This window comes from Myiozetetes cayanensis, unplaced genomic scaffold, assembly GCF_022539395.1.
Source record: "Myiozetetes cayanensis isolate MyiCay16 unplaced genomic scaffold, myiCay2020 scf4, whole genome shotgun sequence".
Taxonomy (NCBI): domain Eukaryota; kingdom Metazoa; phylum Chordata; class Aves; order Passeriformes; family Tyrannidae; genus Myiozetetes; species Myiozetetes cayanensis.
In genome coordinates this window covers 2,656,126-2,682,604 of record NW_026087631.1, presented here as the reverse complement: position 1 = coordinate 2,682,604, position 26,479 = coordinate 2,656,126, and the positions used below count along the sequence as shown (strand labels likewise).

At 43.5% G+C, this 26,479-nt stretch overlaps 1 protein-coding gene across 10 annotated transcripts in view; it reads left to right on the top strand.

Moving 5' to 3' along the window:
- SEMA4D (semaphorin 4D) overlaps positions 1-26,406 on the top strand; it is a 92,863-nt gene extending 66,457 nt beyond the window's left edge. For 5 of the 10 annotated variants that reach the window (XM_050330156.1, XM_050330162.1, XM_050330154.1 and 2 more), the window contains 12 exons: positions 654-767; positions 1,650-1,801; positions 3,378-3,553; positions 3,691-3,847; positions 4,631-4,853; positions 5,272-5,387; positions 8,839-9,011; positions 9,215-9,258; positions 10,181-11,056; positions 12,979-13,185; positions 21,374-21,583; positions 23,799-26,406. In XM_050330156.1, coding sequence (XP_050186113.1) covers positions 654-767; positions 1,650-1,801; positions 3,378-3,553; positions 3,691-3,847; positions 4,631-4,853; positions 5,272-5,387; positions 8,839-9,011; positions 9,215-9,258; positions 10,181-11,056; positions 12,979-13,185; positions 21,374-21,583; positions 23,799-23,944 — 2,594 coding nt within the window. In that variant the 3' untranslated portion in view covers positions 23,945-26,406. Of the gene's footprint in view, positions 1-653; positions 768-1,649; positions 1,802-3,377; positions 3,554-3,690; positions 3,848-4,630; positions 4,854-5,271; positions 5,388-8,838; positions 9,012-9,214; positions 9,259-10,180; positions 11,057-12,978; positions 13,186-14,212; positions 18,935-19,200; positions 19,223-21,373; positions 21,584-23,798 lie in introns of those variants that run through there. The other 5 variants (XM_050330159.1, XM_050330164.1, XM_050330160.1 and 2 more) reach the window with 5 other exon arrangements.
- Positions 26,407-26,479: the final 73 nt, after the last annotated feature.

The following is a 26,479-nucleotide window of genomic DNA, read 5'->3' as shown; positions in this document are numbered from 1 at the left end:
CTGGGCTGCATTTGTAGTATCAATTAATGCAATTTCAGTAAATTTAACGAGTAGTACTTCTTAGCTGCCCTGAGGACTTATCCATGAGACAGAATAGGGAAGGAAGATACTGATTGCAGGTAGACTTAGACTGCATAGAAAGACACCCCTGAATCTCGACCTGGGTAAACCAGAGCTGATGGATTTACCATTGGGTCACAAGATCATGAGAGAAGCTCAACACAGGATGACACAGGAAATGGGGAGCACAACTCCCTGCACTGTGCCTACATTTTTAGAAGTCGAGTTTGAATCATGGTGGCAAAGAAAGAGAGAAAAATAATTCCAAACTGCTGATGCATTAAAGTAAATTTGCATGTTTTTACATGAACTGTAGGTTTACGTGTTAAGCGTTAAAGTAGCACAAAAACTACTCTGACTTTTGTCAGTTCTTGTGTTAGAGCAACAATAAACCAAACTGTGTGAAGTGTTAGGCTTCAGCACAGTCAGCAGAAATGTAAACATAAGATACGTGTCTAGGGCAATTTAGAGGAAGTCCTTGTTTATCTTTTCTTGTGGGAAGCTTAAACTTACACAGACTCAGAAAATATTTATGTACCCTTTTTGGTATCCAGTCCATACGATCTAAAATAATATTTGGTTTTGTGTTAAAGACGAGGAGCTTTATTCTGGGACTTCTTACAATTTCTTGGGAAGTGAACCCATTATTTCACGGCACTCTCATCAGAGCCCTCTGAGAACAGAGTATGCAATACCTTGGCTTAATGGTAAGTGGGCATGACAACTGGCCCAAATAAATGTCTTTCTTCAACACCACACTGACAGAGTTTTCCTGGGTGTAAGGAGCAATGGCCTGACAGAGAGAATGGATTTTGTTATCCTGGCTTGTGAGTGTGTGCCCTCGTGCATGCCATCAAGAGATGTAGCTTTGAAATTTTAGGGTTTTTATCGGCACTGACAGTGAAAACAGCTTCAAGATATACAGGTTTACTCTGGACATTGATGGCTGCAGTTTATTTTATATCTAGTTGTTCCTCTTCGCAGTAATGCAGCTTAGTTGTGATACAGTAAGGAAGGCAGTGTTTTTGGATTGGGATGGGTTCCTGATGATTTCAGTTCCTGAATTTCAGAATTCACTGAGCTTTGTGAACATTCAGAGGTCTGAGGCTTTGTGCCAAAAAGGACCAAAATCACGGTCATCGTAACCAAAAAATACAGGATAGTGAGTTTTGTGATACATGTTGTAAGGTCATTTTTAGTCTTTCAGCTAGTAGCTGAAGTAGAGGGGAGGCAGGCAAGAGAGGTCATGTCCTCCAGGCCCATTAGAAAACCATGTTTGAGTATGGGCTGAAGAACATTATGGTGCAATAATCATCTCATTACTGCAGAGATCTCTCAGGTATCTTAGGGATTTCGTTTAGGATTTGTGGGGTTTGGGAGTCTTTTTCTGTTCCTGGTTGGTTTTTTTGTTTTGTTTTTAAGAAATACTATTCATATTATGAACAACCAGCTGTGTAGGGAGGTCAGTGACTAGAGAGCAGGTAAATGCAGTGGGGAATTTGGGTGAAAGGGAGCTCCTAGGGGGTCTTTGAGGGAATCAGGTTAGTACTCTCCTTTATAATGGAAAATTCTTCTGTTTGTGTCTGTAGAGCCCAATTTTGTTTTTGCTGATGTGATAAGAGCAGATCAAAACAGCACAGATGGAGAAGATGACAAGATATACTTCTTCTTCACCGAGGTGTCTGTGGAGTATGAATGTATTGGAAAGCTGATGATTCCAAGAATAGCTAGGGTCTGCAAGGTGGGAGAAAGTTCAATTTACTATTACTATATCAACTAGAATTTTGTGTATGTGTGTTAAAAAGCATTTATTATTGTGAACTTACTACCAGTTAATTGGAAGTGGTTGAATTTAGTGAATCTTAGTGAATCAGCAGTTCCAGTCAGGTCTTCAGGACTGGGAAAGCCTGATTGGTTGCTTTGTGAATAAGTACTTGATTTAATTTTGCACAGTAATGAAATTTTTATACATTTAAGGGTTCTCCTCTTCTCTGAGGGAAAACAAACCAACCATGACAAAACCCAGCAACAGAGAAGGTGTCTCTGTAGGGTTTCTTTTTTTTATTTATTTATTTTATTTTTTTTTGACAAATTCAGCTCCCTGTGAAGAGCTGACTTTGGTTGGAGCTGAGCAGACAGGATGTCTGTCAGGTGACTTTCAAGCACCTATATGCAAACAGAACTGTATCTGTGTCCACAGCAAAATAGTTCTTGGCTGTGGTATAGCAGATGAGGCCTCTGTGAAGCTCTTAGCCAGAGCCTGAAGGAAAATGGTCACTGGGAGCCTATTGTGTCACACTTACTGTGCTTAAACCTCAGTGTGTTGGGCTGATTTGAGTATTTCCTCAGGAGTGCTGGTTGGAAATCTTGCTGATTTAAGGTTTTTTCCAGTATAAGATGTTAATTTAGCAAAAACCTTTTAAGTGGAATGTATCAATTTCCTCAAGGTTTTTTTTTTTTTCCCCCCAACAGGAAATTATCTGCCTGTTGCATTTTTATGAGGTTGAAAGTTTTGTTTTGACTTCGCTGTTTTATGTTTAAACATGGAAGTCAAAACATAAATAAAAAGTTAGTGCCCTTGAGATTTCTGTTGAACAGGGAGCTGGAGGCAGGTTTATGTTGGGCTTTTCATGGCCCTTTACCCACTGACAGCTTGTACATGCTTTAAAAGGGGACTATTATGGAATATGAGAACTTCATTATTACATTATTATGTATTTCAGACTGTTCTCTTTGAAATAGGAGTCAGTGGCAAGTTGCAAATCCATAAGCATTTATACTTAATTGTTTTAATAAATTTTGCAGATTTCCTTTAATACTTTGCATAACACCCTCAGATAATGAATGGGATTTATTAATAACAGTTCCAATATGCCCTCCTTTTTGAAGTGGAGTATTGGAGCTACAGCTTGATTATCCGATACTTTGGAACATTTCTTGTTGATATATCTTAACTTCTTTAAGTCTTGGTACTGCAAATCCCGAATTAAGGTGGTAACAGCTAGCAGGATGAAACCATTGCTGCATTTCTTTTAATGAAATTATCACAGAAAGTTTGGTTCTTCATTAACTCTCGTATTCCACCTTGCCTGTATTGTGATAGAAACAGCTCTGCATTATTTTTGTTGAATCAGTTTTCCTGTGGCTTTCTTACTGTTCTGTTTGTGCATGTGCTAACATTTATTGATGTTGTATAGATGAAGTGTTAGAAAGCAACAGAGCTTAGTAGTTTCATGCTATAACAATGTTCTTAAATGCAAAAATGCTGCTAGTTCTCCTCACAAACACCTTTTTATTTTTTTTTTTAATATCACAAGAGGGACCAAGGAGGATTAAGGATCTTGCAGAAAAAATGGACGTCCTTTCTCAAGGCCAGGCTGATTTGTACCATCCCTGATAAGAATTTAGTTTTCAATGTTATCAATGATGTTTTTATTCTCAAGTCTCCGACTTTGAAGGAACCAGTGATATATGGAGTCTTCACCCCACAGCTGTAAGTGTGGCATAGCCTTTTCCTGGATAACTACCTTCAGTATCACTTACTACAAGAACTAATAATTGCTCTAATAATTGGGTTTTTTTGGGGGGTGTTGTTTCTTTTTTTTTTTTAATCTCTTCCTGAACTTCTAGGAACAACGTGGGGTTGTCAGCAGTGTGTGCATACAGTCTGTCTACTGTGGAAGAGGTTTTCTCGAAAGGAAAATACATGCAGAGTGCTATAGTGGAACAGGCTCATACAAAGTGGGTCCGATACAATGGGGAAATTCCTAATCCTCGGCCTGGGGCGGTAAGTTTGTGTAATCTTGGATCTGATGACTGGTTTTTTTTTTTAAATGCTCAAAAGTAAAGAGACTAAAAAACATTAGGTTTTTGAGTTATTTGTTTGCCCTACCTGGTTGCTTCTTGTGGCAAAGACTGTACAAAACCAGTGAAGTGGTATGTTCTGAACTTTGTACCTGGGAAACAAAGTCTTTCTTTTTAATTTAGAATTGAGTTATTTGCTGGGTTTCGATATTAATTATTAATAACATTCTGGTGGTGAAACAGAACTCAGTTTATACGAGCAACATCAACTACTTATGAGCTCAAATGAACAGAAGTATAGCGACTGTTGCATTGTCTCTGTAGGTTCAGCATGTTTATCCAAGGCAGTGCATTGCTTTGCAAACTAAAATATTCACAGTGCTTGGTCTCTTTCAGACTTGTCTTGCTTTCCTTATGTTCCTTACGGTCATCTTGTTGTTAGTGCTGAATGAGGTGACATTTAAAAGCAGTTAAAATGCAGGAGAGTTAGGGAAGGAATATTTTCCTAGAATGTATTCTGAGACCAAACAAAAACGTAGTCCAAGGCTCAGGGATTAGTACAGCACAGAAGCCAGAGTGTTAGGAGACCTGAGGACCTGCCTCTGTGGAACAAGTGCAGTGTAAAGGTGTGCTTACTGGCCAGAGTGGTTACAGAGAATAAAATGCACGCAGCTGCATCTTTATTTTTTGTACAAGTAAATGGTATAATTTGATTGTCTGTTCCATTTTGGTTTTTCTCCCTCCCCTCTCCCCGTCCTCCTGCTAGTGTATAAACAACGATGCCAGAGGGTCAAGCTACATGAGCTCGCTGAATTTACCAGACAAGACACTGCAGTTTGTTAGAGACCATCCTCTGATGGATGACTCGGTGACCCCCATGGGAGACAGACCTCGGCTGGTGAAGCAAGACGTGAAGTACACACAGATTGTAGTGGACAGAGTCAGAGCACTCAATGGCACCATGTATGATGTGATGTTCATCGGTACAGGTGAGTTCTGCAAAGAATGGTACACTGACTCTTGAGCTCTCAAAGGGAAACTCTTGAGATTTCTGTGTTTGCAGCACTTGTACAGCTGGTGTTTCCATGGAAAGGTGAGGTGCCACGGTAAGTGGGCAGTCTTAACGTACCTTGAAGAGGCATTGCGGGAAAAGAAACTGCAAAGCTGCATGAGTGCAGCAAAAACACACAGAAAACAACCCCTAAGTGATCACTGTGTGTACCAAAATGTTACTTCTTGCTCAGAGCTCCTGCTGATGGCAGATTTAATGGTTGCCTTTGACAGAGAGTTATATGAAGTCTTCATCTGAACAGCAAGCAGATTACTGAGACAAAGCAATTTTGCAGGTGTTTTTCCTGCCTTTTTATTTCGAGGATCTTACTTAAACATATTGCTCTGTTGTTTCAGATCGAGGAGCCGTGCACAAAGCCATCAGCTATGAAAATGGAATGCATATTATTGAAGAAACACAGTTTTTTCCAAGTTTTGAACCGGTCCAAACTCTCTTGCTTTCATCCAAAACAGTAAGTGCTGTGAGCATCACAACATTCATCTCATTTTATTCTTCCCTCAAAACTTTTTAGTGCCACTTTATAATCCTATGACGGGTGACCATCACTGTGTACCTCCCCAAAAGCTGCATTTGTAACTCACAGCACTGCAGCCTGCTGCATTTCAGTCTGTTTGGTAGGGGCCAAGGTTCTGAATGTGTGTGAACACGGGGAAGGGGCGGGAGGGGAGGCGTGATTTCACTTTGATTCCTTGTGCAGAAGCTGAAAGCCTCTCAGGGTGTTTCAAAATACCAGGTTCTGGGTTAGGAGCAGTGTAAAAACCCCGACCTCTGGTGGCCACTGCTGGTCTGCGAGGAAAAATGCTGTGGGTGAGGTTAGCAGAGGAGTGGTGTGGGTTCTGAAGAAACCGACCTAAGAAGAGAGCACAGCGTTGTCTAGCACAGGGAACAGATAATTGTGTGATAACTGGTTTCTGCTGTCTCAGATGGCTCAGGCTGCTGCGTGCTGGACTCGCCGTGAACGCAGTCACGTCAGTGCAGCTCTGGGTGAGGATCTCTGGTGAGGTCCTGTCTGCCCAGTGGGGCACCAGACAAGTCCTGCAGCAGGCTCCAAACCCAGCAGCCACCCTGCACTAGGTTATTGGTGGCTTGGTTTAATCCTAGGGGTTTTGTGACAGGAGGAGGATAATCGCTGTGTGTAGTTTGTACACGAGGTGGGTTTCTGGCTGTAGTTACTCAGACCTGCAGATCCATGAATGCCTGTATCTGTGCCCTGAGCAGTGAGTTTGTAGCATCAGGCCCCTCAAACAGCGAAGATTTCAGGGACTGAAATGCCTGTTTTGAAGTGTCTGGTAGTAATACCGGCATTCGGTAGCTACCTAGTGAAAGATGAATTCTCTGCAGCTTAGGGATTTAGGAATGCTGCCAACATATCTTTGAAACAGCTTTTATTTTCCTGTGATACTTAATAGAACTTTGCATGTCAGCATGATCAGCTCAGTGGAACAGAGCTTTATGTCATAATTCCTACAAGCTCAGCTTGCACGCTTATTTGTCCTTTCATGCTTATAATAGGAAGAAGGCATGAGGACAGAGTATATTTATGCTGGACAAGTGAAAATCAGGCTTAAAAAATTCCTTGCTAATAGGTTTCAGTAAAGATGTTTGTATTATTTTTGTATGATGCATCACACTGGCAGCTCGCTACATATGTTTCTAGATACATATTAAGTGTGTATGTATTATATGTACATAAAGTATTTACTGTTTTTTTCTGCTTTATCTGCAAAGAAAGCTTCAAATGTCTTGTTTTGACAGGAGTTTTCAGAATTTGCCCTATGACAGAATATAATGATAGATAACTAATAAATATCTGATGCCCATCCTTCTAAGTGTGGGTTTATTCATACACTGGCTTGCTTATGACTCCTCCATTCCTGGGTTGTGCTAGAGAAGAGATAGCCTTGTACTGAAGACATGTGATGTAGCAGTTCCATCACATACTTGATAGCCTGGACTAGTATAGAAATAATGGCACTGAATGTGTTCATTCTTAGTCCAGGTGTCCCCTGCTCGGTCCCTCAAGAATATCCTGAGTCATGGCATAGAGGCTGCACAGGCAGTGCTCTGTCTTTTCACTTCTCTCAGAGCTTAGAGTTGAAGCAAAACACTGCTTCGTGATATAACTGTTGACACATAGAACTGCACCCCGAAACTGAAGCAGTGCTGCCCTGTCCATTCTCATAAGAGCAGAGGTCCTTTTCAGTGATGATGAGCGGGAGGTGGGGTCAGGTGCCAGCTGTGGAAGCTGTATAGTCGTGGTACCACCCAGGCAGGGATTTACTTCTGCTCCCCAGCATGAAAACTCAAGTTTCTGCCTCCATAGTCAGTGGCTGCTGAAGTCCACAGAGCTTTTGATACACGTCATGGCATCCCACAGTAGTGGATTAACCACAGAAGGGTAATAATTGCCCTCATGGTGGGATTTAGGACTCTTTGGAGTCAGAGTCCTTTCTGAGCACATTCTTCAGTAGTTTCCAGGTCCTTCCCACATTGTTTAGTGTGCTGGGCAGAGTCAGATGATCCAGTGTAGAAAGTGTCCTTGAAAGCTGTCTGCACACTTCATATGTGAGACCAATCTAAACTAATTTGTGCTTGGTCTGGTAACTTCCTCAGGAGACTTTCTTATGATCCTTGCATTAAAGACACTGACCTATTCTGAGTTCTCATGGCAGATCCTCCCTACATACTTAGCAATAGATTGCATCAGTGAGCCCCAGAACCTAAATTCACCCTGAAGAGAGTGTGTTAGTTGTTTTCTTGAGGCTTTTTCTCATGTGGAGACAAAACTTTTGCAACTATGAACATGAGATTTTTGAAGAATGTTTCTCTACAAGAAATCTTTCTTGGGTGTCTGCCCATCATTTTGTGACCATGCTCGTTCTGCCGGGGTCAGACATGACCCCTGAGGATGTTTGTGTGCTGAGATCTGTGTGGCTGCACTACAGGAGGAGCTGCTCTGAGCTTGGATCTGGCCCATTTGCTGAGACAACTGCAGTAGGGTGCTGATAAATCCCCTCAGTGTTCTGCTCAGGGTGAAGCCAGCCCACTGCCAAGGTGGGGTGTGCCCTTTGGCTTTCTGTGCAGAGCCTCTCAAAAGGAGGTGGTTGGTCACTGGTGGTTTGGGGTTGCAGCACAGGTCCCTTTCTTCAGTCTTTGCCTAATAATATGTGAAGTCAGTGTAGCTTTAACCATCAGCTTCCCTGAGCTTTAAAGCAGATGAGTGAAATATGACAGCTTCCTGCCTTTCATAGGAAGGTGTTTGGGATGAGTCTTTTCCTGTTGTTGAGTGACATTTGTTTGGGATGCCAACAGCAATGGTTCAAGACACCTTTTCCTTGGTGTCTTGCCAGTGCTGTTTTCCTTTGGATACTGCCAGTGTTCCTCCTTGGAAAGCACTTGGCTCTGGTGAAGCTGAGGCAGAGGCCTGGCTGGTTGATGGAGCTGAAGGCAGTAGGGCTGCTTTGGGTTAACAGGAGCAGGTCCTGCACAGAGCCTGCTTAGGCTTGCATGTGCCTGCTCCAGGCTCGTCATCCTCACAGTCTTGCCTTGCCTCACAGAAGGATTGCTGGAGCATTCATATTTCTGAGAAAACTCTGTAATAAAGCCATGGTTAGATATGATTACTTTCCATTGTCATGAACTGTATCTGTTTCAGGTTTTTGTTGTCTTTTCTGCACTTTCAGCATTGCTGCAATATTTTCAACTTCAATTCCTAGAAATAAAAGCTAATCAAATGCTTATTTCCCCTTGTACACCAGTCGTTACAGACATGGCTGAATGTGTGCAACTCTCCAATGATACTTAAAGCATTTAATGAATTGAGCTTTTGGCTTTGAGGAAGTGATGAGCTGTGATTTCTTTCTGATTCTTATTTTTTATTTGCTTTGTTTGTTTCTCTTTAGGGCAGAAAATACCTCTTCGCTGGCTCAAATTCTGGAGTGGTTCAGTCTCCAGTGGCATTCTGTGACAAGTACACCACTTGTGTTGACTGTGTTTTAGCAAGGGATCCTTACTGTGCTTGGAAACCCCTTGAAGCTTCCTGCACTGACATTTTTAAGGAAGGTGGAACTGAAAGGTAATGGTAGCATTTGAAGACCTTGCAGTTACAGTCAGTATTTAATCAGTCTTGTCCCTTACCGATAAATGGAATTTTAAAAACCAAATACTTTTTCCTACCATCTGTGTCTGCTAATGCTGTTGAGATGACTTAGTACAAGGGGATGGGCAGGCTCTAGGAAACAGGATTTGAAGTTTTAATGGTTGGGCTTCCTTTTACAGGAACTGGATTCAGAACATAGGTGGAGATGCATCTTCTTGTTCTGGTGAGTTAGTCTTTGAAGAGCTCTCTCATATGTCTGGGTGGAGTAGTGAAAGAGTTGTGTTTAGTTCAGCTTTGCTTTTGTGATTATCTGAACATGCGTTTACATTCTTATAGGTATGAGATTCTGCTTTTGAATATTGGAGCATCTCTGTACAGCCTGCATGTTGTCTTAAAATGTCTGTGTTTGTGTGCATTTCAGTGTGCAGTGCACAACCCCCTGAAATGAACGGGGGCGCCTCAGCAGTGACTTGTGAATGAGAGCAATACCAGAAGTACTTCTATTGCAGAGGCCTCTGTCTCTTTGATACAGCATTTGACGTTCTACTGTGAGCCTTGACAAGCGCTTGGTTATTGCTGCTAGATCAGATTAATTAAGTCATTCGGGGGAAAAGCTGATTTTATAGTGAGAGGGGAGGGGGAACTTGGAGCACAGTACAGAGCAGCTGAAGTACCTTCCGTAGTGCTCTAAGGCAAGTAACCAGTCACAGGTCCTTTCTTTGTAGTGTGTGCTGCTGCCACCAGATCAAGGACATCTTAAAGAGGGAGTAGTGTTACAGGAGATTTGAGCTGCAGTAAACAAAGCTCCTAAGAGTTTGATTTACTCCCAAGTTCAGTATCTTGCCTGAATGACTCGTCTCAGGTGCACGCTCAGTTGTGGATCAGAAGGGTCTCCTCTTTGTCTAGAAGTGAAGGCTGTCTTAGAGTTTGAGGTGTCCTATCTCGTAGCCTGTCTGGATGTTTGGTGTCCAGCTGTAGCTTGGTGTTCCACTGAGGTTCTTGCATGCTGTCATCTTGGTCTTGTGAGGTGAATGCCATAACCTTCACACTTCCATTAAGACTGTTAGCGCAGTCCTGTGAAGCTGTACAGATTAGAGAAACTGGAATCGTTGCTGATACTCTGCACATTTATTTTGATGTTCCAGATAAAGTAAGAGAGAATCCCCTACAGCATACATTCAAGCATGGGAGCACAGCAGAACTCAAGTGTTCTCAAAAGTCCAATCTGGCACAGGTAGTTTGGAAGTTCAAAGATGATGTGCTGAGAGTGGAGAGTCCCAAGTACCGTCTGCTGGAAAAGGCACTGCTCATCTTCAATTTATCAGAAGGAGACAGTGGTGTTTACCAGTGTTTGTCAGAAGAAAAAGTGAAGAACAAGAAATTCTCTCAGGTGCTGGCTAAGCATGTTTTGGAACTGAAAAAAATACAGCACACCGTGGCGGGCCCCACCGCAGCAGCCGCGCCAACAGAAGGTAATAGTGATGTGCCCAGAGCGCCAGCCGTGTCAGCCGAGGGCTCTGCTGCTCACACCTCGACCACTCACATGGTACCAGTGACGACAGCAAGGATAGTAACAAAGCCCATTGGCCCTGTCCTAACAAGTGTAGCCTCCAACACCGAGCTCTTCAACTCGATCCCCGACGCGGTCCCAGAAAAGACGATGTTCCTCAAGTCGAACGACAACTTCCTGTTGATGTTCCTCTTCCTCTTCTTTTTCATTCTCTTTTTGTGCCTGCTCTCCTACAACTGTTACAAGGGGTACTTGCCGGGGCAGTGCTTGAAGTTCCGCTCCGTCATGCTGCTCGGCAAGAAGAAAACCAAGTCGGATTTCTCCGACTGCGAGCAGAGCGTGAAGGAGACGCTGGTGGAGCAGGGCAGCGTCAGCCACCAGAGCGGGGAGCAGCCGAAGCCCGCGCACGACACCGGCTACGAGACGGAGCCCGACTGCGGGAACAGCCAGCTGCAGGCCGGGGACTCGCAGGCGTCCCGGGAGGCCAAGGACAAGCCCTTCGACGTCAAGTGTGAGCTCAAGTTCGCGGACTCGGACGTGGAAGGGGACTGAGCGAGGGCCGCGCGTTCGCGCGCCGTGGTCCCTGTCGGAGCGCGGGCAGCCAGAGCGGGGTTCTCGTGCTTAAAGCTGTACAGCAAGCCCGTTTTCGTTCAGATCTCAGCAGATTAGAGAAGTGGTGTTCTTGTCTGGAGACCATGGCATCTTGTGTTGTACTGTCCTTTTTTTTTTTTTTTTTTTTTAAAATTTTTTTTTTTTTTTTAAATGGCCAGTTTCAGATCACCACTTGTTTATTCCCGGTTTCCCCCCCCCCTGAGCGTTTTGCTCTAGTGAAGCTACTTGCTTGTTCTTTGGCCATGTTCTTCCATAGAGTAAAAGTAACTTTCTAATTCAGTTGGCTTTAAAAAGTACTTCAGTCTACACATTTTTAGTTGCCATTAAAAAAAGACCTAGTTTCATTTTAATTCCAAATTGGAAATTGAGTTTAGTTTATCAGATTGGTAAATTATAGACTTTTGTCCAGATTGGGACATTTTTTTCTTTGCTTCTAGTGATTATTTTTAGTTTTATGCTTTGTGTTTTGTCACACTAGATCTCTTTAGTTAGTTAAAGTTAATTTTTTTAACTACTTTTTAAGTATCTTAGATTTTAAGGTACAATGGGGATAGCATTGCCTTGATTTGTGTAAGACTCAGGGATAATCTTGTTTAAAGGTTTTTTTCTTTGCTGCTTTCTAGAAATGTAGGTACAACAATATCAGTACAAAACATGGAGTAAGTGGGGAATGGGGAAGGAGGAAATAAATGCTTTTCTTTCTTTGTTTTTGGGGTTTTTTTCCTCCCCCCCACCAGCCAGAAAGCTGGACATAATGATGTTTTATTTTCTATACAAAACTGGATTTTTTTTTTTGTTGTTTAGTTAATGAAACAGTACAGTCAAGCAACTGTCAGTTAGCAGTGACAAAGGAAAGAGTTTTGTTGCATTGTGGAAGCAAAACAGGAATTAAGAAGAATTAATTCCAACAATTCATCTGATGACTCTCTGAAGTGGACTGTAAGGACTCAGCCTGATGAGAAAACGTTGCCGATTTTATTTCTTCTTCTTTTCAGATTCAGAAATAACTCAGCTTCTTTTTGTGACAAATCTTTGCAGCATCACCCTTTTCTGGATGATACCTTCCACTCTCCTATGCAACTGGAGACTGAAACTGGAGCTGCTTAAAACAATCAGTCCTTTGAGCTGTTTATGTGAATCATGCCTGCTGACGTGAAAGTGTGCATTTGTTCTCAGCCTGGTTCACAGCAGCACTGTTTGTCTGTAAAAGCATTTTGTGTGCAGTAACAGTCCTGAAGAATTGTTCCTCTCACTGCATCTTTCTGTAAATATTGCTAGAAGTAGAATTTGTTTTACCAGTAAACAGCAGAATGCCTGGGCTGCTTTTCTTTGTTGAACTTCCATGCGAACATATTTTAGGCCATCTTAGTTGTAAACAGTTTATATTTTATAAGATTCAGTTTGGTTTTATTTTTCTATTTTTAATTATGTACATATAACAGAATAAATATTAAAATAAATTGTATTATTTATGAAACGTGACACCATGACACTGCTTTCCATTTGGCAAGCACTAATGTTCCTTGTGGTTTCCTTCAAGGGGAAAATAGAAAACTTTCTTGTGGTTGATTTGAAACAGCCTCTTGATTTCTATGAAACAGGTTATAACCCAGGGTGGAGGGATTGGAAGGATGGGGGAGGGGGAAAACCATGGGTGAAGGAGGAAAGTGCTTTCCTCTAGGGGCCAAGGGACACTTCTCTTACTACCTTTCTAAAATTCATTTGTCTTTTTGCATTATTTCTTCGTTGTGTGATGTATTTCTTACAACTTTTTTCCTCAGTACCCTTTCACTTTCTTTTCTGTCCTCTTCTGTCACACAGCCTCATCTCCTATACCTTTCCCTCCTACTGGTACCTCCTTTTTGTCCTGTGTGGGAAGTGGTTCTCCTCCTTCACCCACCAGTACCCAGCCTGATGTTTGGTCTAGCCCAGACCCCATAAAGGTCATGTTGTTGCCACCTTTCCTAAGTGACCAGACACAGCATGTCAGTGTCCGGCGACCGTTCCACCTCTTCTGCCAAGCCACAGGTAAGCTGGGGCACCCCTGTATGAGCCAGCACTGTCTGCATTAAAGGCTCAGCCATGTCACCATGTGCTGTGTACATTTTACTTCCCTGATGCTGGGGGTGGGCAGAGGGGGAGGGAAAAGAGGGACAATTTCGGGGTGCCAACGTGCTGCTGCCGAGGGTCAGTCACTGCAGGTGCCGTACCGTGCAGTGGGGGCTCTGATTTGGCAGCTTCAGTGTGGACATTGTCAATTGATTGGGTTTTTTTTATCAGGCTCAGTGAATCAGGATTGCAGAAGGATGTTCAGCAGGTAGATGTTTTCATTGTCAGCTTGTAGGCAATTTAAAAAATACGCTTGAGTCGGATTTGAATTTGGCGTATTTTCTGGGCCAGCTCGGTTATTCCTTTCTCATCTTGTTTTAAATGGTGAAGGACTTGGAGTAACAACAAATTCCATTTTATGGTGGATGCATTATCTGAGGTGTACAGGAGAAGGAAAACGCTATTTTTTCCATAGAAATTCAACACTTATTTTTCAGCTTTTGTTTGGATTGTTGCAAATTACAGTTTGCTGGTTTAAGCTAAATGTGATTTAATGGATACAAACAGGTCTTTGGATGTAACCTTGTTCCTTAAAATAAGAGATTGTATAGATTGAGGGATTTTAAAAAGTAGCATTGTTTCATATTGGTCTCCGTGTGAGTATTGTCTGGAGTCAGGTCAAAATGCATAAATTAGTGTAGATCTTAACAAAGGCATTGTTTTTATTTCTGTGGCTAAAAAGAACAACAGTGGGATGAAGGTTCTTTCATAGAATGGAATAATTTAGATTGAAAAAGACCTTTCAGCAATAATTTGTTCACTTTTTCTCTAGACAATTCAGAAACCTCATTGTGCAACATGAAAAAAAAGTTGTAACAGCATAAATAGCACAAAAGATTTAGACAGACCTGGGATTTATTTTAAAATTACTCTTTCTTTCATCCAGCAGTGCCTCTTTTAACATGATGCTCTTGAAAATTGTCGTTAATTGTATTTGCCTTGGCAGTGAAGGAAGGAGCAGTGTCCTAAAGTCAGCCCTGTGGGATTCACTCCTCAGGAGGTGCATGTTGGAAGAAAGTGTCACAACCAGCTGACATCCAAGAGATGCAGAGGTGGCACAGGCAGGGCCAAGATGCCCCAGCTGTGGAAGCGCTTCTGATTCGTCTCAGGAAGCAGTGAAAGACCCAACTTTGTGTTACAGATTTGCTTCCTTTGGGAAACAAGGCAATTGGCTGATGCATCACACACTCCTACCCGGAATTACAACTGTTGTCTGTTGATATAACAAAAAAACACCAAAACAACAAACAACCCCTCCCCACACACACCCCCCAAACCAACAAATGCAAACCATCATACTGAGCTGATGCAGATGTTTTGCATCTCTCTGCATGTGAGGATGGATGTGATAAATGATACATTTATCCTGAGTGGGGGGTGGCTATGCAAGTGCTCTTGCTAGGAAGGTCTGTGCTTGGATTTATTCACATTTCTTCGGTGTCTGCTGATACTTCTTTATATGAACATAGCTGTAATGGAACTTTATTTCCCTCAGCTATGAATATAAGGAAAAATGTGTTCACAAGGAGCAGAAGGGCTAAGTGAGACTGGCAGAGAGTTAAATGTTGTGCCTGCTTGTCTGCATAAGGGATGTGGTATCAGCCATACACTGCAAATGCACAGGCTGTCACATCATCCAGTCAAAAACCTTAAGCTTATTTTGAAGCGAGTTTCTAATGTTATACTATGAAAACTGGCAAATCTCTTCCCTTTTTTCTTTTTTTTTTTTTTAATTGTGAATGTCCTCCTGAAGAAGAAGGAATAAATCTGCCTGTACAGCTTTTCTCCCAGCTCGTTTCTCCCCTGAAGAGTCCCACGTTTCTCCAGAGACCTGCCCGGTGTTTGCTCATGGGCAGACATCAGTCTTCCTGTATACTCCCTCTACTAGAGTTTTCTCTCCCACTGCAGAATTTTTAAGCCCTTTACAGACATTTTAGGCGAGGTTCAAATAAATTGAGTGAAATACTACACCATCTGGCTCAGGGAGGGAGGGGTAGCTGGTGATGTATTATGCACCTGCTTTACAGATTGATCTGGCGTGCTCTGTTGAAATTAGGTACAGTAGGAAGAGGCTTTTCCCAGCAGTTTTGGTTCTGCTTGGAGATGCTTTATTGACCCTTCCTCCTCCAGTATTAGAGTAGTATATCCGTGTTTGCAGCTTTGCAGACAAACAGTTGTGCTGAGCAGGCGTTTAATTGCTTTGATAATAAGATGTGAACCTCCATGCGTTATGTGAACTTCTGCCCTGGAGATTCAGACCCTCTGTGTCTGGTCCCCTGTCTCCCTTAGTTTGTCTGCAGCTGAAGTTTTTACGTAATGGATTATTTTCAGTCTTGGTGAAATAACCCCAGGAGTGTGAACTATAAAAGTTCTGTGAATGTGCTTTAAAGCAGTTGCTGTTCCATGGATCTACTGAGATGGGTGTCTGATAACACCCACACTCAGTGAGGAGATGCTGCACATCCAGGGCAGAGCGATCCTGTGTGGGGATGTGCTTTGTGTTGGATAAAATGTTTGTGTAGAACCACAGCACTTAAATCACAGCAGGCATCTAGGGTTGTTACTTATTTTTACTCCTACCAGAACATAAATACCAAAGAGCAGTTTTCCATGAGCGTATAAACTTGTGGTTTATAACCAGTTGCATTTGGTGTCTCTCGATGTAAATTGTGGCTGTGGACAGATGCAAAGCTACGTTTTTGAAACCTGAAAATGTTTTAATTAGTAGCCTAGAAGAGATAAGCTCTGCATCTCTCAAGACAATTCAGTCCACTGAACAAATACTTTAAAACTTTATAAAATTTCTAAATTTTTTTGTGCAGTATATTTTGAGATTTTGAAGCAATGCCCTTGACTTTAATCTGCATGCTTGCTTAGTAATCCCTGCTCGGTTTATCCTCATGGGAATGCTAAATTTGCACCTTGTTAAACAATTCCATATCCCACTTTATGGTGCCCTGTAAGTGGTTATTACTGTTGTAGTGTGCTTTAAGCATTTCAAGCTGCAGGTGTGTCCCACACCCATCAGTAGGTGTGCAGATCTTGCTGCCTGCATCACCCATCAGCAGAGGGCTTGGCTAAACTGAGCCCACTGCAAGGTTTTCAAAGCTTCTCCCTGGAACCAGGGCAGAGTTTGAAGAAGCCACCCTTTTGAGGAAAGATAAAACAGGCAGTATTCTGGATTTAATATGCACCTGATTTTGGGAAGACTCCAAGGGTGCAGGTCAAAAAAAGGTTTTGCAGAATCCATGCCAGCTTTTGTAGTGTGACTGGGTAGGTATAAAGTCATAGAATCATGGAATTAACTGGGTTGGAAGAGACCTCCAAGACCATAAAGTCCAACCCTCGATCCAACCCCGCTGTGATTACCAGATCATGGCACTCAGTGCCACATCCAGCCTCGTCTTAAAAACCTCCAGGGACGGTGAATCCACCACCTCTCTGGGCAGGCCATTCCAATGTGTGATCACACTCTCTGTAAAGAACTTCCTTCTAATATCCAACCTAAACCTCCCCTGGCACAGCTTAAGCCCGTGCCCTTAAAACACATTCTCCAATTTCCTTCAGTTTATTTTTAAATTCAGCAAAGTATCCTTGTTAGCTGATAGGAGGGCCAAAGATAATTGTGCAAAGTGGAATCTGATTTTTTTTTCCTGCCAGTCTGTAGTTCATTTAATTTTTCTTCGCAGGCAGTTACCTGGGTCCCAATTTCTGGGCTCACTCATAAATAAACACTGTTCCTGCTGGGGAACACACTGACCAGTTGAGTTTTCATCTAAGGGGCAAGTCAGGCATTTTCCCAACCTGCTCTTAAATGCCACTGTGAGAAGACAGGTGCAGTGTCCCACTTCCATGGGGTATTTTATGGAAGCCCCAGCAGTTTGAAGGAGGAGTGTGTTGTGCGCTCCTCAGTACGAAACGCTTGGTGTTGGAAGCAATATTCTGGCATTTCAGGTCTGTTTTCCTTGACCTTTTAAAGTGATTCTCCTGTCAGGCTTGCCTTCCTGAATGCACTGCCCCTACTTCAACAAACAATAACAAACCACCAAAACACACAACTACGGAAAACCCCACTCCGGTTATAGGATGTACAGGCTGTGTAACTTGCACACTTATTTTCAGAAAACTGCAAGGATGCTTGTCTGAGTTTAGAAAATCTTTCCCCACTTTTCCAGTAGTTACCCTCTCATGGCTTCATGTACTACTGATTTATTATTTTGGGAGCTTAGCAGCAGCCATGGCTCAGACTCCTACAGATCAAGACACTCTAACCAGCCTTAAATCCTTCGTTCACATATGGGGTAGTGCTGGTTTTAGTGCTCCACATTAATGACTGACTGACCTTTTCCTGGGCTAACTTTGTTTTAAAATAACCTTCCTGCATCCAGGTAGTACTGCCTACTTACACCTTAACCCGTGCTCCAGGTGAGAGCTTCCCGTATGATCTTGGTTTTCAGAAAGCTGTGATGTTTGCTTCGGTAGCACTGAGCAAAGCCCCAAGCTAGATGGCAAGCATTAAATCCACATGCCACTTTATTTTTTTTCCAATCTGCTGCCCATGGAAAGGGTTTTGGTGTGTGCAGGGTTATAGAGGGGAGCCTTTCCTCCTAAACCTAAATTTCCAGTCACTGTGGGGAGCCTCTGGTTAGCAATTCTATTTAGATTATATGGATTTGTGTGAAAGACTTTTTGTTACCCTGATGGAATTTCTCTGTGGGATACCTGTGGGTTATCATCCCTGGATTTCAATTTACTGTCAACTTGGTATGAATTAGGTTAGCTGGAGAAAGCTTTAAGAGGTTTAGGCTTGCAGGCAGCTCCTGCTTTGTTTTACCAACTCCCCTCCCTCTATCTTGGGAGTGTTTTTCTGAATATAGGGAAGCCTTGTCCTAGTGCTACCCTTCAAGAACCATCTTAAAAATCCAGGTAAAGCACATGCTAAGCCAGCAGCAGTGGGGTGGCACCGCTCAGGGTTTCACTGAGAGCTTGGCTGGGCTGCTCTGGAAATGCCTGCACAGCCCTGCACGTCTCGGTGTTCGGCTCAAGGGGCGAGCGTGGCCACTGCTCCCTCCCCCAGCCTTGTGTTGGTGAGCTCTCCTTTAATCCGTAATCTCCTCATTTCAAATTGGTTATCTCCAGGCTGTCTTGAAATCCCTGTGTCTGTTGGGATGTGATGTGTATGTGGGAAATGCTCGATTCGGTCCAGTTTATCAGGGCACACCCCCAGGGGCTGCTCTGGATCTGCAGCTGTGTCCTTCAGTTCTTTAAACCTGATTTTATTTACCAGTTTGTTTTACCCTCAGGTCAGATTTACCCCCGTAGCTCAGTGAACACAGACTGTGGGAGGAGCTTACAAGCAGCTGCACTGGTTTAAGTTTTTATGCTGTGGCTGCCTAATTTGATTTTTTTTCCTCATGGAAAACACTGATGAAAAATCATCTGGGTGTTAAATACATGGTTTGTGCAACCCAGCCTGACTTGACACAGACCAGAGAACTCCTCCTGCCAGCAGAAACTTAACCTGGACAGTTCCTGGGCTGTTCCTATCTCGGCAGTGCCATCTCATTCAAACTACCGAAAGCAGAGGTGTAGAAAATGAGATCTGTATGGGAAAGAAGAAAACACTTCCATAGACACTGGAAACTGTGGAGGGCTTATGCAAAAAAAAAAAAAAAAAAGGGTAGTTCAGACAATGCAGCAAGGTTTTTTGCATTTTTTTAATATTAATTTCCCATCTAAAATCAAGGCGGTGAAGTTGATTTTACTTAATCACGTTTTATTATTATAATTTATTGAAGCAATGTTTCTGAAGTTAACTCTTAGAAGCATCTTTCGTGGTTGCTTAGACATAGCTACTTACATATCTAGACTGTTGTGCTGTTTAATTCTCTGCTTATGATGATCTAATAAGTTTACTTTTTTTAATCTTTCAAGCATTCTTGAAGTGGATGGCAAAGTAAGTAGATCAGATGTGTCAAACTTGTATTTTAAAGTTTGCAGTAGACATGTAATTAATTTGTATTAGAGCAACAGCAGAAAACGCAGAGTATATGTTCATATTATTTTCCTTCACCTTCAAAAAATAATTCTGTAACCATTACATCCAAGTCTGAATTAATTTCACCATAGAGCTGTAGAAAATTTGCCTTTCACAAATGTGATTGAAAGCTTTTGCAGAGGACACTGTTCCACAGTCTGTTTTTTTTCTGTTGTTCTATCCTGAAAGTGAAATCAAAGTGGAGAAGGTAAATGGATAAAATTGCCCAGTTGCAACTTCGTGAGGGGCAGACCTTGAACCATCACAGCTTGAAAAATTTTCTGCATAACGAAATTGTTGGGCTTCAGTCTTCTGGTGAAATGTGGATCTGAGCTGAACTTCTGGCAGATTTTCAGCACAGCTCTGATCTTGAGCACCAGAAAGTAGAGCAGGTTCTGTGATGTGAGTAGTCCATTTTAAGTAAGTTTAGGGACGTGTCCTGCACTGAACGTGCCACTCCCTTGCATGGCCCTAAGATGGTACTTAAAGGTCTTTGTCTTTCTGCTGTGCTTGTACTGACAAATTTGTTCAAATTCAGCATTAGTTTACTGAAATAATTTGTCCCTGGTTTCAGATGTCCCATGGTTTTAGTGACAGGTAACCTCAGTTGTTAACTGAGGAATAAATACAATCACCCACAAAATATCGTGGTTTTTTGTTTGTTTGTTTGTTTTGGGGTTTTGTTTGTTTGGGTTTTGTTGTTGGTTTTGTTGTTGTTTTGTTTGGTTTTTTGTTTGGGGGTTTTTTGGTGTGTTTTTGTGGTTTTTTCCTTTTTTTTTTTTTTTTTTAAAGACTCTGTGCTGGACTGTTCTTTTCTATGATTTTCAGTCCAGCATGTTTGCTCTTTCCTCTTAGTTAGAGCTGTGGTCAAGTCCTTGGGACTGTGCCACTTCCTTTGGAGGAGCTCTTCAATGTTTTAACTGGATTTCATTCTCTTTATTGCACCCTTATTCCTAATTTGTGTGTGATTCTGTGGCAGACTGGGAAATAAAACTAGTAAGAGTTTTAACATGTTACACCGAGGAAGTGTACAGATGTAAAAAAATATCCTTTTTTTGGTCTGCCTGCATTATTATCTAAAACTAATCACAGACTCAGAATTTTCTAGGGGGGAAAAAACCCACATCAGTTTGCAATTTGAAGTGCTCATGAAGCTGAGTTCTGTAGTAGGTTACCCCTTCTGTCAACGCGTATTTGCAAATATAGCTTATTTTCTTTTTACCCCAAATTTCCCTTTACGTCCTCTCTTGCTAAGACTAGTCTGGATCGTAGGCCCAGAGGGGGAAATAGGCATGTTTTAAACCTCAGAATTACTGCAAAGCTCTTAGTTTGGCCCAGATGTCTGCCTTTTAAATGAAAAGGGCTCTGATGCTGCCAGGTACACTTCAGCCAGCCTTGCTAATTTCCTGAGAACAGCTGTTCCGTCCTTTAGGCTACTGTCAATCTCTGATTTACTCAGACATTGTCCTTGCAGGTTAAGACAAATAATAGCAACGGGGCTAAAAGATTAGATTGTTCTTTGTTGTTAATCCAAGCTTCTTTCAAGCTGTGTCTTGCCCAAGCGCCTGCTGTGACTGCAGGCTCCGTGCTTTTTCCAGCTCTGTCTCTTTCATCACTCGTTCAGCATCCTTGACACGCTGAGCTCCCGAAAACACTTTTCCTCTCCTGGCCTTGTTTTCAGAGTCTGTGAGGCACGACTCAGAAGGTTTCAGCTTCCCACCAGAAGCCTGGCCAGCAGTAGGTGAAGTGTCCTGGCCCTGCAGGAAGTTGTGCAGGCGGGCAGTGCTGATGTTCATCATCTGCTCCACCACAGTGGTGGAATCCACACAGGATTCCTTGGCACATATGGCCTCATTTACAACTTCACCTCGAACCCAAGTTACCCAGTGCTAGCAGCTCCTTTTTGTCCCGGGTTTTTTGGGAACCCAGAATTTCAGCCGAAGAAACCTAAAGAAACATCACAATCAACCATTTATGCTCTTTTAAAGCCTAGTCTTGAGGCTTTTTGTTCTCTCTTGGAAGACTCACCTGCTGTTTTCTCACAGAATAAGCTGACTGAGGTTTTTACAGGTCCGGGCGGCTCCTATTTTGTCTGGAGGAAGAAGGGACAGAAGATGCAGGGGTGCCTCACGGAGCAGTCCCACGTGCTGCTTGACGGCAGAGTGCACGTGCTGAGCTGGGTGAAGGATTCGGTGTCGGAACACACGGAGTACTCGTGTTCCTTCGTCTCCAAAGCTGGAAATGCAACGTCAGGCGTGCTGATCACAGTGCAGGACAAAGGTAGGCTCGTTCCCAACGTGTGACGGGTTTGGCCTGACCTTGGTATGAGCAAAACCTCTGTAATACTTACCTGTAAAACGTGCACATCCGCAGGTAACTCTCGCCTGCTGTATCAGTACCCACTTCGGTTGTACATGAAAAGGTTTTAGAGCCATAAAAGCTTCTTCCTCCACCCCCTCCCACAAAGGACTGGCATGTAAATCAGCAGTTATGATCTAGGTATTAAACCAAAACCTGCTAAACCAATGAACAAAAATTTTAAGTCAGACTCGAGTACTAGAGACCTGCAAATAGAGATGAATGAGGAGAAGAGTAGGAAAGCCTACCTTATCAATAGGTGGCTAAAGGATTGGTGCCACTGCCAAAATTTTGGTTTTTTGGCGTGGGGCAAACTCCACAGTACCCAGTCGTCTTAAATCAGATGGGCTTTATGTATCTAGGAGGGGCAAAAGGACTGCAGCCCATAAGTTAGCGGGGCTCATCAGGAGGGCTTTAAACTAGGTTTGAAGGGGAAGGGATTGAATCCCAGAGAGAAGCTCGGGGATGAAAAGCCTGAGGTAAGAGTGAAATCAGCAGCCCAGCTGATGTGCATGTTCACCAGTGCACACAGCGTGGGCAACAAACAGGAGGAGCTGTGAGGCACCAACAGCAGGAAAGCTGTGACGTGGTTGCCATCACAGAAATGTGGGGGGATGACTTGCATGATCAGATGGGATCCGTCCTAGGGTGATGAGGGAGCTGGCAGAACAACTTGCCAAGCTGCTCTCCATCATTTCCCAACAGTCCTGGCTCTCTGGGGAGGTCCCAGATGATTGGAAGTTGGGGAATGTCACACCAATCCACAAAAAGGGCTGCAAGGAGGACCTGGGAAACTCCAGGCCTGTCAGCCTGACCTCAGTGCCTGGCAAGGTTCTGGAGCAGATCATCCTGAGTGCAATCACACAGAACCTACAGGATGGACAAGGGATCAGAGCCAGCCAGCACGGGTTTAGGAGGGGCAGGTCCTGTCTGACCAACCTTTTATGAGCAGGTGACCCGCCTGGTGGATGAGGGGCAGGCTGGGGATGTGTCTGTCTGGACTCCAGCACATCCTTGGACACCGTCTCCCAGGGCACACTCCTGGAAAAGCTGCAGCCCAGGGCTTGGACAGGGCACTCTGTGCTGGGTTAGGAACTGGCTGGAGGGCCCAGAGAGTGATGGGGAACGAGGCTGCATCCAGCTGGGATCCAGTCACCAGGGGTGTCCCCAGGGATCAGTGCTGGGCCCAGCCCTGTTTAACATCTTTACTGATGATTTAGATGAGGGGATTGAGTCCATCATTAGCAAATGTGCAGACAACACCCAGCTGTGTGGGAGTGTTGATCAGCTGGAAGGCAGGAGGGCTCTGCAGAGGGATGAGGATCAACCAGGCCAAGTTTTGGGTCCTGCACTTTGGCCACAACAACCCCTGCAGCACCATGGGCTGGGGACAGAGTGGCTGGAGAGCAGCCAGGCAGGAAGGGAGCTGGGAGTTTGGAGGGACAGGAGGCTGAACATGAGCCAGAGTGTGCCCAGGGGGCCAAGAGGGCCAATGGATCCTGGCCTGGATCAGGAACAGTGTGGCAGCAGGAGCAGGGCAGTGATCCTTCCCCTGCACTCAGCGTTGGTGAGGCCACCCCTGGAGTGCTGTGTCCAGCTCTGGGCCCCTCAGGGCAGGAAGGACATGGAGGGGCTGGAGCAGGTCCAGAGAAGAGCAAGGAGGCTGGGGAAGGGACTGGAGCACAAGTGCTGTGCTCCAGGAGAGGCTGAGGGAGCTGGGGTTGTTTAGTCTGGAGAAGGAGGCTCAGGGGAGACCTCAGCACTCTCTGCAGCTCCCTGAGAGGAGGCTGGAGCCAGGTGGGGGTCGGTCTCTTCTCCCAGGCAACCAGCAATAGGACAAGAGGGCATGGGCTTAAGCTGTGCCAGGGGAGGTTTAGGTTGGATATTGGGAAGAAGTTCCTTACAGAGAGAGGGATCAAGCATTGGAATGGCCTGCCCAGAGAGGTGGTGGATTCACCGTCCCTGGAGGTTTTTAAGACGAGGCTGGATGTGGCACTGAGTGCCATGATCTGGTAATCACAGTGGGGTTGGATCAAGGGTTGGACTTGGATCTTGGAGGTCTCTTCCAACCCAGTTAATTCTGTGATTCTGTGATTCTATGACGTGGCTCTGTAATCATCCCATGTACAATTCTCAGACAGTGCTGGTCAGGACACATGGACCAAAGAATTGGACACCTGGAGAAGTGCAATCAGTGAACATGCCAAGATGATGCAAAACTGGAAGAAAACATGGGTAAGAATTTTTGGAAAAGATATCCCCTACAGTGCTTTCTACACATGAGCCACAGCAACCCCAGTTCTATAAACCGCCTCTCACACTTCTGCAGCAGAATGTATAACAAAAATGGTTAGTGTTCCTGTACATCATTCTTGACCCTCTGTGCAGCAAAAACTGCTCTGTGACATTCACTGCAGTTATATCAGCTTGTTCCTTCAGTCCAGTAAGTGCTCATCAGTCAGAAGTTCTCTTCCAGCCCAAAACAGTAAGTCTGTGTATACTAAATATAGCATATTAATTTCATCACATCTGTGGACTAATTGAATTGCAGAGACTATTGGACTTCATAAATGGTACTGTCCATCCAAGCTGCCTTTAAAAAAAAAAAAAAATTGCCCATATCCAGCTATTAATGTGGTGTGGTTTTTTTTCTACAGTTAGAACAAAGATTATTTTTGAAGAGTTTGGATATGGCACACTTTGCATGTGTTAACAGTTAGTACAGGGCAGCCTTTAAGCCCCATTTTAATTTTTAAAGCAATATTAACACATCATTCTGAAATTTTTCTTCAGGAGACCTGCAACAAGAAAAACAGCCTCTAATGGACAAAGGCATGAAGAACAGGCTAGAAGGAGAAATGTATGCAAGAGTACCTGGTACTCTTTAATATTACAGCATTTGGAGATGTCTTTGCAGGTGTTAGTGCTGGCATTAAAATTGATATTCAAGAGAATCGACTCAAGCGTGAAGTGGAAGGGGATATTCTTACTGCACCAAAGTAACAAAGTTAGTTACATGCTGCAAGGAAGGCCACCCACCCCATGCTGGAACTCTCTCTGGTTTTCTGATGCCAGCTATTCCAGCTTAATGAAGGACAAAAGTAGTCTCAGTAAGACTTGTGCTGCTCAAACAGTGTATGATGTGTCTTCTGCATGGAGCTCATTAAATAAGCCAGTTAATGCTGGCCTTGGCTATCTCTGCATAGGATTTAGAAACTTTAAGATGTGGGTCACGTTTATTTAAAGGCACTTCAGCTTGCACACTTATTTTCTTCTGCTTCCCCTGCCACTCTGTTGCCAGGGTTCTGGAGGGCATTCCTTTCTGGGGTCGGCAGCTTCCATCTGTTCGTGCGTGCTCCCTGGGCAGCTCTGCTGGTTTGGGCTGGGGCAGAGCTCATTTTCTTCTGTGTCTGTCTGGTATGGGCCTGTGTTCCAGACCTGTGCTGAACCACAGTGTTGACAGGACAGAGATACTCTTCTTGTTGTTGCTTGCACAGAGCCAGGGCCTTTTCTGCGTTTCGTGTTGCCACGCTGGGGAGGGGAGAGGGATGCACGGGAGGAGACACAGCCAGGACAGGAGACCCTGACTGAAAACTCTTCCTAGTGATCAACTGCAGCTTGAAAGTATGAGGGCCTACACAATCCACAGTGGAACTGCTTTTACTGCATGGCTTTTCAGGTTTTTGTCCTTCTGCATCTAATAAATAGAAAGCTGTGGTATAATTCAAGTTTTCTGTATTGTAATCATCTCAGTGGTTTTCAACAGCTGGAAGCAAGCAAGGTGCCAGCTAATAATCATTCATTCCATGGGGACAGCTGCTCCTAGCAATAGCAGAAAGCTTCACACTTATCCCTAAGTTATCCCCTGGCTGCTAAGATTTAAATTAGATTGTTTCCCACTTATTTAAGGGAAGCATTCTCCTCACGCTAAGACCTGAATGACCTTTTTTTTTTTTTCAATACCAGACCACATGCCAGGTGAAAATTCTTTTGTTTTCCCTATTTTTCTTAACCATTTCCTCTGTTTTTCATATTGGCAGTCATAAATTAATGCTGATGCAGGCATCTGACACTAACACTCAGAAATAACTTTTTCCCTATTTTGTGTTCTCAGGACAACTATAAATGGACTTTTCTTGAATTGTCTCTCTCCTCCATTTGTTCAACAGATTTGGAGCAGGCCAAGTTTAGTTCTGTGGTGCTGAGGGGGAAGGTAAAGCTCTGTAAGACTGAGGTCAGACTTGTAGTTAAGCTTTGCTTTGTTTCAGCAGTGAATTACTGCCAAGTGGTAAAAAAAAATTGCTGGATTTTTTGCTTAGCTCAATTTTCTGAAAAAAATATCTGTGTAACAGAATTAGTGAACACAGCTGTGACACCCTGTAGTGAATTTTTTTTTGCTCCTCTCTGAGAACAGGGAGTAACTCCCTCAGACTTTGAGCAAGCCATAGTATTTCCAAAGTGACTTTTTATGTTCTTCTGCAGTAAGACAAAATAGAAAACGTGGTCAAAAAAAAATAATTTCTTCACCAACTGGTCCCCATTCCATGCAATGCCTAGGTTTAGCAGTTTCAGAGTTTTAGGTGTGTGTCCAAGTGGCACAAGTATAACTGCACGAGTCACAGCTCACCTCCAGACCAAAGATACATGCTGGCCAAAAACATCTTTTGTCACTGGGACCTTTCACCCCTGATTTCAACTTAAGATTAGAAGAAACGAATACAAAAAGATCATCATCACCATAACTAGCGACAAACTGAGCATTTCAGCAGAAGGCAGGCTCCCCTGATCGATGCTCTTCCTCGAAACCGACAGTTCAAG